At 32.8% G+C, this 15,837-nt stretch overlaps 1 protein-coding gene across 3 annotated transcripts; it reads left to right on the plus strand.

Annotated features, from left to right (window-relative positions):
• Positions 1–4,475: 4,475 nt before the first annotated feature.
• LOC114374779 lies at positions 4,476–14,536 on the plus strand. 3 transcript variants are annotated; one of them, XM_028332462.1, is made up of 21 exons: positions 4,476–4,585; positions 4,933–4,997; positions 5,235–5,382; positions 6,028–6,102; positions 6,351–6,466; positions 7,525–7,639; positions 7,975–8,103; positions 8,525–8,572; positions 8,816–9,012; positions 9,100–9,296; positions 9,388–9,680; positions 9,752–9,901; positions 9,996–10,313; positions 10,604–10,753; positions 11,193–11,268; positions 12,019–12,146; positions 12,288–12,482; positions 12,789–12,929; positions 13,020–13,148; positions 13,369–13,575; positions 14,039–14,536. In XM_028332462.1, the coding sequence occupies exons 3-21, from the start codon at positions 5,248–5,250 to the stop codon at positions 14,198–14,200; spliced, it is 2,961 nt and encodes a 986-aa protein (XP_028188263.1). In that variant the 5' UTR covers positions 4,476–4,585; positions 4,933–4,997; positions 5,235–5,247; the 3' UTR covers positions 14,201–14,536. The 3 variants fall into 3 exon arrangements, with proteins under 3 accessions (XP_028188263.1, XP_028188262.1, XP_028188264.1); XM_028332461.1 differs by lacking the exon at positions 4,476–4,585 and having other exon boundaries at positions 4,634–4,997; XM_028332463.1 differs by lacking the exons at positions 4,476–4,585; positions 4,933–4,997; positions 5,235–5,382; positions 6,028–6,102 and having other exon boundaries at positions 6,351–6,453.
• Positions 14,537–15,837: the final 1,301 nt, after the last annotated feature.

The raw sequence follows: 15,837 nt of genomic DNA on the forward strand, positions 1-15,837 counted from the left end.
TGATTTTCTGCAGCACATAAAAGGCATCTACTATTAGCACCCCAAATTATTATTAACATCCCCGTTTAAATTTTTTTAAAAGACAAAAATACCCCAGCATTTCCCAACCCTAAACCTTTAAAACAAGCCCACACTCTACCATTCTCCCTCTCTATTGCACCTCCTTCCCTTCTCCTTCTCAGTTGCACCCTATAATGCAATCCTACCCTTCAGGGGTATTGGATAGAAGACTCCAAAAAGATTGGGTCAGATATACAAGGGAAGGCCTTAAGGTTCTCACGAGCCTTAGGGTAGATTTCGAGTCCATAGGCTAAGTATGAGTCCACTTATCTTTGTACATATTAGATTAAGGTTTTATTATTTTTGGGTCTTGTATTTAGAACTCCATAATGTAGGTAGGGTACCCTAAAAATATAGGATTTTTCAACCCTTGTATTTTAGGGCACCTAGACTAATTTTTGTATTAGGGGTAGTTTTGTAATTTCACATGCATTAGGTGAATATTTGATGTGTGTGTTGGGAAATAAATTTAATTGAATTGGGAGAAGTTCAATCCAATTAAATTTTAGAGGGAGAGGTGAGGATTTGCTTGCTATACCTCATTGTCACATCATATAGTCACACTTTGTGTATGTCCTTCATGTTTTACATGTCTCATGACACCTAAGCACAATTAGTGGAAAATCTTGGACTTGATCTTGGATTAGTGGGTTGAATCATAGCTAAAATTCACTAATCATAATTAGTGAAATTTTGGTTCCAAAATTTGGCTCCACAAATTCAAGTGAAATTTGAATAAAAATTCAAATTTTTCTCCAATTTTGTGTGACACTTGGACTATAAATAGAGGTCATGTGTGTACATTTTTTTGAATTTTGATCATTTGAGAATTATACTTCAAAGTTTAGACCTCATTCGAGGTATAAAATTCTGTGCCTCTTCTCTCCCTCTCCCTCCACTCATCTGCTCTTACCTTCAAGCTCTTATTTATGGTTTCCTATGGTGGTGAGCTTCTTCTTGACTCATCTTCTCCTTGAAGTGGTGTCTCCAATCATCTTTCTTCCTTCTCCATTTCGCTGTCATTGATCTTCAAGAAGCAATTGACTCCATTGATGAAGAAGATCCAAGGCCTATAAGCTCTACATGGAGCTACATCACCCTACCCCTTATTCATTCTCTTTCTCTCATTCACCTTCTCCATTATTATGTCAAAAATGAGCTTTAATTGTCCTTAATTTTTTAAAACTCAAGCTCTCTCTCAATTTCATATGATATCTTACGCTCGACTTTTTTTTTTCTATTTTAAAGATTTGACGAAAACATATTTTTGTTGTGTATATGTGAATTGAATTGAAATCCATGCATTTTTAATTTATTGATTGTAGGTTCGTTGTGTAGCATGCACGGTATATCATACTCATGGGTAGAGTTGGCCTTAAGGAAGAGCATACAAATTCATCCAAAGATGAACATGCACCATCGACAACTTCATGTTTGTAGGTAGAGATCTATGACAAAGTTGTAGGAGTAGTAGGTTGACATGACTACTGATGCAACGCTAAACTATGTTGATCCTAAGGTTTCTATTGCACTTGAGATTAGTGACAAATCCAATATTTTTTTAGTAGGGATAAAATATAATCTAATATTTTCTCAGACAGAATATAGTATAAGTTTTATTAAAAGGGTATTAGAAAAAAATGAAAATAATAAAAACTAACATGATAGTGTAAATAAAATTAATATCAATTTATTTTTTCTTTTATCTTTTCAACTTTTTACATTCATTTATTTAAAATAATCTTCTAATTGGGGCAACACCTAATTTTTTATGGGGGCAAAAAAATATGTATTCAATACATTCAAGTAAAATAATTTACTTAGAAAAGATAATTGTCCCCATTGCTTTATATATAGATACATCTGAGGCACAAGGGGCACCTAAGGTAATACCAAAACTAGTTGAGGGGGACATGGACTACATTGCCTCCATATAGAGTAGGTCTTTTAGACCATTTTATATTAAGGTCTTATTTGAACCATATTACCCCCATAACTATGGGAGTAAATAGGCAAGGCAACATTGAAGCTTGACAATCATGCAAATAAAATCCTAGATATGCCCATAAATAAGGTGGTAAAGAGGCATGTTGAGGAGTCAGTGTTTGGTTCCTCTTATATGCACACAATATCACATAGCAAATAAAGTTATATTGTTTGCATTTACTAAGCATAAGAACAAGAACACTAACTCATTTTGGTTTTTTGCATGGGAGATGACCATCACATTAGATGATGTGCATGCCCCCTACACATTCCTATTTCCATGAAAGTTCTCATCATTCTCTATCATACAAAAAGGCTATTGTGTGTTGGATGCGATTTTTGTAAATTCAACCACCTGAGCCCTTAAAGGTTCACAATGAATTTAAACTTGTGAGGCAAGTTATACAAGCAACACTTAGCAGTGGACAAGATGATATTTACAAAGTTAAGAGATTCACAATGATGCTAAGAGATTATAATTGCACGAGTAATCAAGTGATACAAAGAACAACAAATCATAAAATGCTTAAATATATTTTTATTTCTTAAAATATAATCATATATTTATCTTACCTTACAAAAAATATATATAATCATATTCAAGTCTTTTATTGTTCTTTGCACCTTTTGATTTTTTTTATAAACCATTATCGTTTTAAAGAAAATAATAAATATTTTTTATTAAATATTATAGTAAAAATGTATTAGCAATATTAATATTTTATTAGAATGAAACGAAAACAAAAAGAGAGGAAAGGAAAAAAATATTTTTTATTGTTTAATTCACAAGAAAATAAAGAGAAAGAAGAGATAAAAATTAATTTTAAAAAATAAAAAATTCCTCTCTAATTCAAAATTCAAGTTTTTCTATCTTCTCCGCCTCCTTTTTTTTTTCATCTTTTCATTATAAGAAAAGGTAAATTTTTATCCTTCTATTATTTTTATTTTTTTTACTTTTAATTCTCAACGATTACTTCAAGGACAAGGAATAACAAAATAATATTATTTCAATAATCACTTTTTTTTTTATCACATTAACATATAAAATTCTTAAACTTTTATAAAGCATAGTAAAGTCACCGGGCAAGATGGCTCACAGGCTAAAATGTCACCAAGCAGTCAATAAAGATAAAAGAAAAAAGAACTTTCCTTTTTCAAAAGCCAATCAAGTTTCGGACCGTTGGGCTTTTTAGGTGATTGCAATCATTATATGGACAAAAAATTAGTAAATAAATACACAGCACTATATTTGTTTTTTTTTTACCAATCTAAGGCATTTTTCAAAATTAATTACCCAAAAATATTAAAAATATATGTTGGTTTAAGGTGAATTTTGTCGAATGTCATTAGTTTATTAAAAACACATGTGTATTGTACCTTAACATCATACACCTAAAATAAAAACAAAAAACTATAGCAAATTAATGCATGTCAAATACTAAGCATGTTCTACCCTTTATAAATGTGAAACTTGCAAGAACAATCACACCTTTACATTCTACGGAAAAAACGCAATAAACAAATTCGCCTTTTACAAAGAGAAAATTACCTTTGTGTGGATAAGAGTAATTTACATGAAACACACATACGCATAAAAAAAACACACAGAAAATATTTGCAATGCGTGCCTGATTACACATATAAAAACAATAGAATTAATTGTTTCGTGGGAAAAACCATCCTAATTAATATTTTTTCCAAACTTTCTAAAAAATTAAATTGAAAAAAATATCTTAATCTTAAGTCTTAAATAGATACGAAAGACAAAGATGACAAACAAATAGTATGGTGAGTGAGAGAAAGATACTATTTTATCTTGTTTTCTAACTCAATTTCTTACTGAAGAATGAAGATCGTATCATGCTGTAAAAAGTTACATCCCATTAATGGTGTGCAGACAATTTAACCCAACAAATATCACATCTTATCTTATCTTAATTACTAAATAAATCTACAAAATAATAAATAATAATTATGTTTACTATGAAGTATTCTTTTATATAAGTTTCAATTATAATTTATTATTCCAACATACATAATTTTTTTAATTAAAAAAATATTAATTTTATTAAGAATATTATTAGGAGTAACTCGAACTCACAATTTCTCTTTATTTCTTTTTCTCTTCATCCATCTTCAATTTTTGGATCAATCTTATAATTTTATTTTAACATAAACAGTAATGTATCAATAAGTCAACACAACAAATATTTTAATGTAATTACATTATTTATTTATTTATTTTTGGTAAATTTTATTCTTGGTAAAAAGTAAGAAGTAAAATGCGATAAATTGATTCATTGAAGGTAAAATTCACCTAAATTTTTAAAATTTGAGGTAAAAAGTACAGTTAAGAAAAAAACTTTTACTATGTGTTTTTTTTTTTTGCATGTTTATTCGTTATTTTTATGTAGTATATAGTTGTCGATGAGAAACGATGTAAGCATCAATGTCACGACGTTGAATGATTTGCGCGTAAACGATCGATCATGAAGCGCAACAGAGTCATCGTGCAGTCAACTTCCCAACCACACCAATGGTGACGTTAGCGTGGTTTTCTTTTTTTCTATTAATATTTTCATTTCACTTGATGATTTTAACTGAACAGTAGTAGTAGCTAAGTACACGTTGATGATGCTGGAACGAAGCGTAGTTTTCCAATAAGCATTAATATCCATACGAAACACAACGAAAATGTCGGTGGGGTGTTCAACCCCTCTGACCCCATTGTCATTATTCTCAGAAGATTATATTAGTTATATTTATTATTATTCCCTTGTTTAATTTCTTCAATTTTGATGTTGAATCTGAGAGAAGAGAGAGAGAGAGTCGTGTGCCACAATTTTCCCAGCTTTAATTGGAGTGATTTCTGATATTTTGTGTTAGAGTTCAATCCAGATCGTGACTAGAGAAGCAAGAGATCCTTGATTTTGCTACTGTTTGAATTTTGGGTAAGTCAATGCAGCTTATATAGCTTGGTTTCCACTTTCCAGCCCTTGTTTGATTTTTGCTTTCTTTTTTGGCCTGAATTCTTTAAAACCTTTTGAGATGAGGATTTTGTCTGGGTTTTAATTAAGTTGAAGTAGTAAGCATGATGAATTGTGAAATTATGTTGTTGTTGTTGCTGGAATGTGAATTGTGGAGGTGGTTTGCAAAGTGAGTTGATTGATATTGAGGAGATTTTTCAGGGTCCATAGCAAAATGGGGGTTATGTCCAGGCAGGTTGTGCCTGTCTGTGGCAACCTCTGTTGCGTCTGTCCTGCTCTGCGGGCAAGCTCCAGACAACCGGTGAAGCGTTATAAGAAGTTGCTAGCTGATATTTTCCCACGCAATCAGGTGATATTTTCAGCTCATGATATGCCATTTGCTTGTTAGTTAGTTGTTATTATGTTGGTTAATGGCTTACTATAGTTACCCCTTTCTTTCCCCTTGCATAGCAGTACATTGATTTGTGGTTAAATATTAAACACCTGTTGGTTGCTTCAACGTCTATTGTGAAAGCTAACGGTATTCAATGAATATATGTTTGGCAACTCATCAAGGTACTCATATCCAGGAAAAAAACGTGGGTATCGAAGCAAGATTTTTCCTTGATTTAGCAATTATTTGGGAATATATCATGGGATGGTTTTTAAGTGTATTGGTTTCAGAGGCTGGTGTATTTTTTAAAACATGCTTCTTTGCCATCAGTGACTTCATTATGCAATTTTTAATCTAGATTTTGCATTCAATTTATCATTTCCCTTCGCTAGTTTACCACTGCCACTCTTAGTAAATAGTCTATTGTGTCCTGAATAAGAATTTTCAGTTTCCTGAAGAAAAGGGGTACAGCAGGATCCATGACAATTTTATTTTTTTATTCTAGTAAATATTATCAGAATTTAATAAATATTTGGATTGGTTTGGAGCCCCTCTCAGTCCTTTTTATTTCCTCTGTTCTTCACATCATCTAATATGCATGATAGTTACTGTGTTTGGCAGGAGGCTGAACTTAATGATAGAAAAATTGGAAAACTATGTGACTATGCTTCTAAGAACCCCCTAAGAATTCCCAAGGTAATGTCATTCCTGGAAGTTTTTTATTTTCTTTATCACTTCAGGTTCAATTACATCATGCAATCAAGACAAATTATGATTTATGACATGACAAAAAGAATTTAGATAATAATAATTCTCTTAAGAAACTATTTGATTGGAATAATATGATAATATGATGAAAGTACTTTATGTCTTAAGTTATCTTTGGTGCAGGATGAAATCTCATTGGCTTCCATTTAAGTTTTTTTTGGTATTTTATATTGCAGATTACTGATAACTTGGAGCAAATATGTTACAAAGATTTGCGTTATGAAACCTTTGGCTCAGTGAAAGTTGTCTTGTGCATATACAGGAAATTCTTATCGTCATGTAAGGAGCAGATGTAAGTTTAATGACATGGATATAGATTGTCATCATTCTGAAAAAATCACTTTTAATGAATAGTCTTAAAATGTAGATTTGGACCTAACTTGATCCCAAAAATTAGCTCATAGGGTGAGGGTTACCCTTCACTTATATATTCTATCTTGGCACCTATCTCTAGCCAATGTAGGCCTTGGATTTTTTCCAATACATCTTCTCATGTCCAACATTTTTGGGCTTGGTGCGTGGATAACATGGTGAGTAATCCTTTGAATGGATCTAGGATAGACTTTGATACCATCTTAGAATGTGGGTTTTGACCTAACTCAACCCCAAAAGCTAGCTCATAGGATGAGGGTTGTCCTCCACTTATATACTCTATCTTGGCACTATCTTTAGCCAATGTGGGATTTAGGTTTTTCCCAATAAATAGTCATAGTTTTCTCGAAGAAAATTTTGCATGCATAAAGTTTTAGATCGAAAGTTTCTAGTCATTGTATTTGTAAATTTTATATGCTCCTGATATATAATCCAATGAGAAATCTGTTTCTTTTAGATAAATGCTAACGAGTGCCTTAAGGAGGCTATTTATGGAAACAAAAATTAGAATGTTTTTATTGGAAAAAAAGTATTAGTATACCATAAACACAAAAGTTATTATTTTTCTCTGAGTAATTGAAAGCATTTAATAGGATGTATTTAATGTTATTTAACCAGTTCCCTTAGGGCACTTGTTAGCATGATCCGCTCTTTGAATTTCTACATCAATCTTAAGTCACTGAATATATCTAATAATAAATGTATTTACTACACAATTTCCTTTTCTGTTGTTATTTACAATCATTTGTGCAGTGAGCTGAATATCCTAAAAGTTGTGTTAAATACATTTTAAGGAGTGTGAAAAAGAAAAAAAATATAAAATATGATGTCATTTAAAAACTTTTTTTCCCCACATAATACTGGTTATTTTATAATTAGTAATAGTATAAAACATTGTCAATATTTTTTCTTTGATGGCCTCTTCTTTTTTATTTCAAATATGTGATGATATTAAAATTATAATTCCTAATTTTGCAGGCCACTTTTTGCTGGTAGTTTATTAGAGATCATTCGGACTCTTCTAGAACAAACCCGAACAGATGAAATCAGGATCTTAGGCTGCAACGCTCTTTTTGAGTTTTTAGATTGCCAGGTAGTTGGTTATTAAACCTTAATGACTTTTTGGAATTAACATTGTTCACTGGGGGATTGACTTATGTGGATGATGCATAGTTAGAGAGATCTGCCATCCCTTTGAATTCTTTGCTTAAATTTAACTTTCTGGTCTCTGTGTGAAAGTTCATGAAGGCAGTAAAAATGGATACCACTGAAGGTCAAAAATCATACTTCCCCTTTGTGGTGGTGGCTTGGTGGTGCTAACTGCATTTATACTCAGGCTACTTGCTATATATTGCATTTTGCAGACAGCATATAATTTTTTTAAAAGGCTTAAGTTTTTTGATCCTGACTTTATTAAGTTAAAAATAGACAGATGGTACATACATGTTCAACTTAGAGGGTTTTATTCCTAAACTATGTCAACTGGCTCAAGAAGTGGGGGAAGACGAACGAACTCTGCGGCTACGTTCAGCTGGACTACAAGCTCTATCATATATGGTACTGTTCCTTTCTCTGGTTTATCAGTTATGTCTTTTGGAAATTGCTTATTCATTCCTGTAATTTGACATAATGAGGATTAAGGACTGCTCTTTTCTTCAGCAATCAAATACACAAGAAACCACATAACTATTTTTATGAATATGAACTCCATGCATAGGATTAGAATGTAAATTAGAGGTGAGGATAAATGTATGGTCTTTAGCAGTTTTAGTGATCACTGATCATGTTATCTGTTAATAGCTGTAAAAGGCTAGAAGATTTGATTTTGTAAATGATTTTAAGAGTGAGATGTAAATAATTTGAACTGGTTAGTGGTTATGCTATTCCTGCCACAGTATCCTTTTGTCACCTGCCTTTTAGGTCACTTGTACCTTTGCTTGCTGATACCTTTTGCTTTTCCCCCGTTTTCTGCGGATAGGTGCGTTTCATTGGTGAGCATTCCCATCTTTCCATGGATTTGGATGAAGTGAGTACTATTTCCATACTCTTCCTTCTTTTGGTTATTGTTCAATGGTACAAAAAGAGACGTAAATAAACAAGGGATGCATTTGTTGTTGAAGTTTGATTTTTTTGTTTTTATTTTTTCAAATTTTGAACCCAAACTTGGGTATTTAATATAGAGCTCAGCTTGCACTTGTAGCAACAGAGTTTTTCCCAATCTAATTATTTTCTTTTTTGTTTCTTGTTGGATGGCTGGTAATTGAAATAGATTATATCAGTGACTTTGGAGAATTACCCAAGTCTCCAATCTAACTCCAAACGTGTCATGGAAGATAAACTGAATTTAGAGTCCCTGGACCTGTTAGTACAGGGATTTCCCAAATTAGAAGACCCTTCAACAGATATCACTAAGAAGGATCCTTTGTTGCTGAAAGCTGTGACTGGAACTGAGATAGACTATGTGTTGTATGTTGCACCTTACTCTTCACCATCCTTTATTTTGAAGCCAACAGTCATGGTCCCAAAGCCCTTATGTGTTCACATCTTTTACAGGAATACTGCTAAAGATCCTACATATTGGTCAAAGGTTTGCTTGTATCATATGGTCAAATTGGCAAGGGAAGCTACAACATTACGGCGTGTCCTAGAGCCTCTTTTTCACTATTTTGATACTGAAAATCAATGGTCTTCTGAAAAAGGAGTTGCTGATCATGTTTTGATGTACTTACAATCTCTTTTAGCAGAATCAGGTAACCGTGCATTATTCAGTGACATGATTTTCCTTAAAAAAAAATATTTTCTCTTATTTCAGTATGTTGATTATCTCTTTTTACACACCAGGAGATAACTCCTGTCTTCTTTTGTCCATTTTGGTCAAGCACTTGGATCATAAGAATGTTGCTAAGCAGCCTATCCTTCAGATTAATATCATTAACACTACAACAAAACTTGCACAAAATTTGAAGCAACAGGCTTCAGTTGCAATACTCGGTGCAATATCTGATCTCATTAAACATTTAAGGAAGTGTCTGCAAAATTCGGCTGAAGCTTCCAGCACTGGAAATGATGGGCTTAAGCTGAATACTGAACTCCAATTTGCCTTGGAAATGTGTATATTACATCTTTCCAAAAAGGTATGCATAACATTTTGTTTGTCTTTCAAACTGTATGCTGCTTCTACTATATAACATTTTGAGAATAACAGGTTGGGGATGTCGGACCCATTCTTGATTTGATGGCTGTGGTGTTAGAGAATATCTCAAGTACAGCCATCATAGCAGGAACAACAATCTCTGCTGTTTATCAAACTGCAAAGTTAATCATGTCCATTCCTAATGTATCATATCACAAAAAGGCAAGTGTTCAGAGTTACTTCTAATGGCTATGGACTTTTCCATATGCCTGATAGTAAACTGTATAAACTTTTGGGTATTTTTTCGTCCTTTCAGGCTTTCCCTGATGCTTTGTTTCATCAATTGCTCCTGGCGATGGCTCATCCTGACCATGAAACACGAGTTGGAGCACACAGCATCTTTTCTTTAGTACTTATGCCATCTCCATTTTCTCCCCAGTTAGACCAAAAAACAAATATTTCTCAGAAGGTACCAAGCGAAAGCTTCTCCATTCAGCATGAAAGCTTTTTGGGAGCAGAACAGATCAATGGGAAATCTATGGAAGGAAAGGCAGTATTTAGTGTTAGTGGGAAATATGCAGTTCATCCATATCATGGCCACATCCTTTCTGGTGCTCTAACTGATGGACAACATGTATGGAATTTTTTACTTATCACTTTTTTAGTTTATAATGTTTATTTTATTCATCATTATTAATTGTATTAGTAGACATGCAACACAATAGTTGTTTTTTGGAGGTGGCAGGGGGGATGCTACTCTTCTTGTTTTATATTTTATACAAATTTTATTTATTCCAATATATTACTTAGATTAGGAAGTGATTTGGTTAGTTTTGTTTTTCCAATAGTGTAGAGGACCTTAGACATTTCCTTTTGCTGTAATTGCTAATAAATATTGCATGACTTAACTCTTTATTTTTTCAGGAGCTAAGTTCTTTTCGGTTAAGCAGTCACCAAGTGAGTCTCTTGCTTTCTTCAATCTGGGTTCAAGCAACATCTTTGGACAGTGGCCCTGCAAATTTTGAGGCAATGGCTCACACTTATAGCATTGCTTTATTGTTCACTCGTTCAAAGGTGAGATTGGTAAAATACTAAAATGCAAATGCCATTTTTTAGACTTAAAGTCCCTAAAGACAATAAACTAATGTTTTTGTTCATTTTTATTTTATTTTTAATTATTTATAACAGTTTACATTTTTAATTACCGGTTGACTGTTGCGGCGGTCTCTTGTACTATTATATCTTAATCTTATGTTATTATAAAGCGGCCTAGTTCATATTCTTAGACTATTACCTGGGCCAAGAACAGCTATCAATGCGTATTTCAATTTTGTGTGAAATTATCAACAGCATTTTGTGGCAGTGGCCAACATTTTAAATGTTTTAATCCTTTTGGAAATGTAAAAAGAAACGCCATATTTTCATAGTTTCTTTTATTAATCCTGATAGCTTATAAACCAAATAATTTAATTAATTTGTCTATGTTCATGATGATGTGAATTGCTTTTGACAGACATCCAGTTACATGGCTTTAGTAAGATGTTTCCAACTGGCATTTTCCCTCATGAGCCTCTCTCTGGACCAAGAAGGTAAGTTGAACATATAAGTGATTTTTTTTATCTTATAATCTTGACACGCTTCCTTCTTTGCGCAATTCTTTCTACATCAACTTGATTTGGATATAATACAAATTGCCTATTGTTGGAAAGTTCCACATCAGCTGCCTCAATTACTGGGGTGCAATTTAAATACCTGTTAGAGAACTTCACTTAATGCCAATTGTTTTTAAGATGAATTTTGACATGGTATTCAAGCCTATAGCCCATTGCCTTAACTTCTCGGCTGTGGTTTAAATATTGGTTGGAAAACCGCCTTAATTGCAGCCTCCTGGGGCTGCCTTCATTGTGCTGGTTTTGAGAGGGGTCTGTTTGGTCCTGTGTTCGTAGTGATATGACCTAAGTAGTGCATATAAGGCTTGGGTAGTTCTCACCTCACAAGCCGGACCAGCATTATCCACATTCCAAGCCCATAGCCCTGTGTGTGAGGTTGTGTCTTTTGTGGGTTGAGTTGTATCTGCTAGACTGCTATAATTTTTTTTCCTAAAATAGTTGATTGACTATACATGGTTTTCCACTACAAGCAATGGTGTGACTGTTTCTCTCTCTCTCTCTCTCTCTCTCTCTCTATATATATATATATATATATATATATATATATATATAATGTAGAATGTGTTGTTGTAACTTGTAAGTGTTATCACTCTTCCCCAACTAGTTGAGATAACTGTTTTTTATGTTGCAAATTTTCTGACATGCCTGTTCTCTACTTGCCTGTTAAAGGAGGTTTACAACCATCTCGCAGGAGATCTCTTTTTACTATGGCATCATACATGCTTATATTCTCAGCCAGGGCAGGCAATTTCCCCGAGCTAATTCAGAAAGTTAAAGCATTCCTGACCGAGACAACTGTTAGTTTCATCCCTGAATCTCTTATCTTGATCCCTATTCCATGTCCTTGTTATTCAACTTTCTTTTTAATTGAATTTTATTATCTGCTTGTTTTTTTTTTAATAATGATCAGGTAAATTAATTGTGTTGTAAATCCACAGGTAGATCCTTTTCTTGAGTTGATCGATGATGTCAGGCTGCAGGCTGTTTATAGAGAACCGGAGAACATAATTTATGGATCTCAAGAAGATGATGTGTCAGCTATGAAGACACTGTCAGCAGTAAAATTGGATGACAAGCAGTTGAAAGAGACTGTAATATCATGCTTCTTGACTAAATTTTCTAAATTATCAGAGGTAATGTGAATTTCTTTTCTTTCTGCTTAGATTCAAGGTTGGGAAGTAGCCAGGGTTAGGAGGATGAAGTAGGCACTACTGTATTTCAGTTTTCCATTAGTTAAGCACATTGACCAGTAAAATCACATTATAGTTGGTATCAATGGTGAATTTTATACTTAAGCTTTTACTGAGTATGAGATACTTGCAAATATTATATTAGGTATGCAGAATGTTACAAAAAAATAGTTGCAATTGAGTTGCTTGCAAAGGAATATGTGAGTAGTGGGTAAGTATAAATAACATGATTTTTTTCATATTAACCAGGATGAGTTGTCAAGCATAAAGAAGCAACTTGTGCAGGGGTTTTCTCCTGATGATGCATATCCCCTGGGGCCTCCATTGTTTATGGAGACACCAGGGAAGTCTTCTCCACTTGCTCAGATTGAGTTCCCTGATTTTGACGAGGTAAACTTCCTCAAAATTGCTTTTGCATCTATGTTAAGTGGCTTTAGAAAACTTTTCTGTGTTACTACTTCTATGACGTGTTGTTTCTAGATTGTGGCTCCATTAGCTTTGATGGATGAAGAGACCCAGCCCGAACCAAGTGGAAGTCAGTCAGATCGTAAATCATCACTATCTAGCAATAGCCCGGACATTCTAAGTGTTAATCAACTCTTACAATCGGTAAAATGTGACACACTTTTATATTTAGTTTTAGCTGATTGGCTATGTGATTGTATTTTAAAACTATCTTGTATAAGCTGGAGAGTCGAGACTGGGTTTCTTCTTTTAAAGATATGATTTTATATTTGGTTCAGGTTGCTTGGCTATGTGACTGTATTTTAAATCAATTTTGTATTTTTCTGCCGGATTAAAGATACTATGTGGATTATTGTATGGATAGGTTTTGGAAACCGCACGACAAGTGGCAAGTTTCCCCATTTCCTCAACTCCTGTACCTTATGATCAAATGAAGAACCAGTGTGAGGCACTTGTAACAGGGAAACAACAGAAAATGTCAATTCTTCACAGTTTCAAGCACCAGCAGGAGACTAGGGCACTAGTTCTTTCAAGTGAAAATGAAACGAAAGTTTCCCCTCTGCCAATTAAGGTTAGTAATTTTTTATCACGAGAGTTTATTTCTTTAGCAAAAGAAAAATATATAGTGAAAGAATAATATTTTCTTCAGGATCTACGTGACATTCAATTGGTTATACCTACAGACCTAAAGACAGTAGCAAATCATTTGCTTTATTATGATTCAAAGCCAATAATAAAACTTTTTTTTTCTAATAATCTTCCATAGATGATATTCTTAATCTCCCAATATCTTAATCTTAATAACCGGTTGTATTATTTAGAGAGAGAGAAAAAATCAATCACTAGCTTAAATCATTTATTTGTTTATTGCTACAAATATGGAGAGCCGACCATTTGGTCACACACACACACTCTGAACCTAAGGGTGACACCTTTGCATGATGCATTACAATCAGGTCCAAAGTTCGGATTATACATAAAGTTGTTTTTTAACATCGAAAGGATTATTATTTGTTACTTTGCCTTTTCTGTAGACACTGGATTATTCAGAAGGTGATCTGAAGTTAGTGAGTCAGCAGCCAATTCAAGCACAATATCAAGTTCGCCTATGTTCATATGACTTTGGACAGCAACATTCTTTGAAACTACCACCTGCAAGCCCCTTTGATAAATTCTTGAAAGCTGCTGGATGTTAATGGTACAAGATTGGCATAATAGATGTGTATGTAACTATTTATTTATATAGAGATGAACACTCTCTTTGTTTTTGTTTTGGTTAGCTGTTGTCTCTTTACCAATCAGTTGGTCTTATTTTCATTCTTTTTGTAGTGGTAAACTGGTTGTTTCTTTAGCTTCCTTCCACCCTACATGTCCAAAGTGAGTAAAATGTGCTCCATGGCGCCACACAGTGTGTCTTTCTCTTTTCTTTTTGTTAGGGGAGGAGCATGCTTCTTCCCGAAAATGTATGATTTTGTGGATATTTTTTCATAATAATTGTCAATATTCCAAGGGGTTTATTTTTGCTTGGTTAACACTTTTCAAAGTTTTTAAAACCAAACTGGTGTTTGAACGGATGAAGACATTGTTCTAGGTTCAAGGATCTAACGGTAGTTGAATCGTGGGTAAACTGTTTTGCATTTTTAAACATTACGTAACATTTTAAGTAATGCAACAATAAAAAATATTAAAAAAAGATGATCTAAAAATCTAAAAGAATTAGCATAGATGATTAAATTGGTGGAGAAATAACGAAGCGGTTAAAAATAATTAGCGAAACTGGTGTCTGAAACTGTTTCAAAAAAAATATTACTTTTCATTTTTCTTTGTTTTATTTAATTTAAAATATTTTTAAGATAATAAAAATGTAAATACAAATTTACATATATAGATGATATCTCTTGGGGAAGTACAATAAGACTCGGTAGTCTTACTTGGTAACTGATTGCCCTATTGGTCTGTCTCATCAATGTTTATCATATACTTAATGCACCTTCATGATCCTTAGGATATTTGTCACTTGACAATCAATCTTTGACGTCATATAACCACTACTGTCACAAGCTTGGACATTATATATGAATGACACTCATCGTATCTGCAACTGATTATTTGGATAAACACGACAAATGTGAAAATTGTGATACATGTTATCTGGTTCTTTATAAATATCCCATTATAACCTTCACTGGATACACACAATTCGTATATAATATATTGTTACTATCCCGAATATTGACTTGAGCGTGAAAGTCATTTTGTTGGTATGCTCCTCTTTTATATTTATTGAGGACTCTTCATTGATGTAAATCACAAAAAAGTTTTAAGAGAATCCCACGTAGGAGTTCATTTAGACTAGTATATACGAGAACATTTTATTATTACTTTTTAATTATTAATAATAAAAAAGTTTTTTTTAAGGTTTAGACAAATATAAAAAACTTTATTTTATTAAACAAACATATCCTACATAATTTATTTTTTTATGATAGTTTAAAAATTATTTTTATATGATTCAGTTTATTATTCAATACAATACATATTAATTGTGAATAATTTAACAAAAAATAAATTAATAAATTACAAAATTGGTATCATTACCATTATCATTCAAGTTTTTTTAAAACAAATGTTTTATCTAATGGAAAAAGAAATATTTTCAAGAGCTAAGATATGTGCAACTAAAATTTTAATTGTATCTAAAATCTTGAAGGATTTCCTTGAGTACAACCTACTTTTTATAATTTCGACATTATCTTTACATATATCCATACGGATTCATAATTCAGATTGACCCATTCCAATTGTTAATTCGTATGAACCATATTGACAATCT

The sequence above is a fragment of the Glycine soja genome, chromosome 11 (genome assembly GCF_004193775.1).
Source record: "Glycine soja cultivar W05 chromosome 11, ASM419377v2, whole genome shotgun sequence".
NCBI classification, from domain to species: domain Eukaryota; kingdom Viridiplantae; phylum Streptophyta; class Magnoliopsida; order Fabales; family Fabaceae; genus Glycine; species Glycine soja.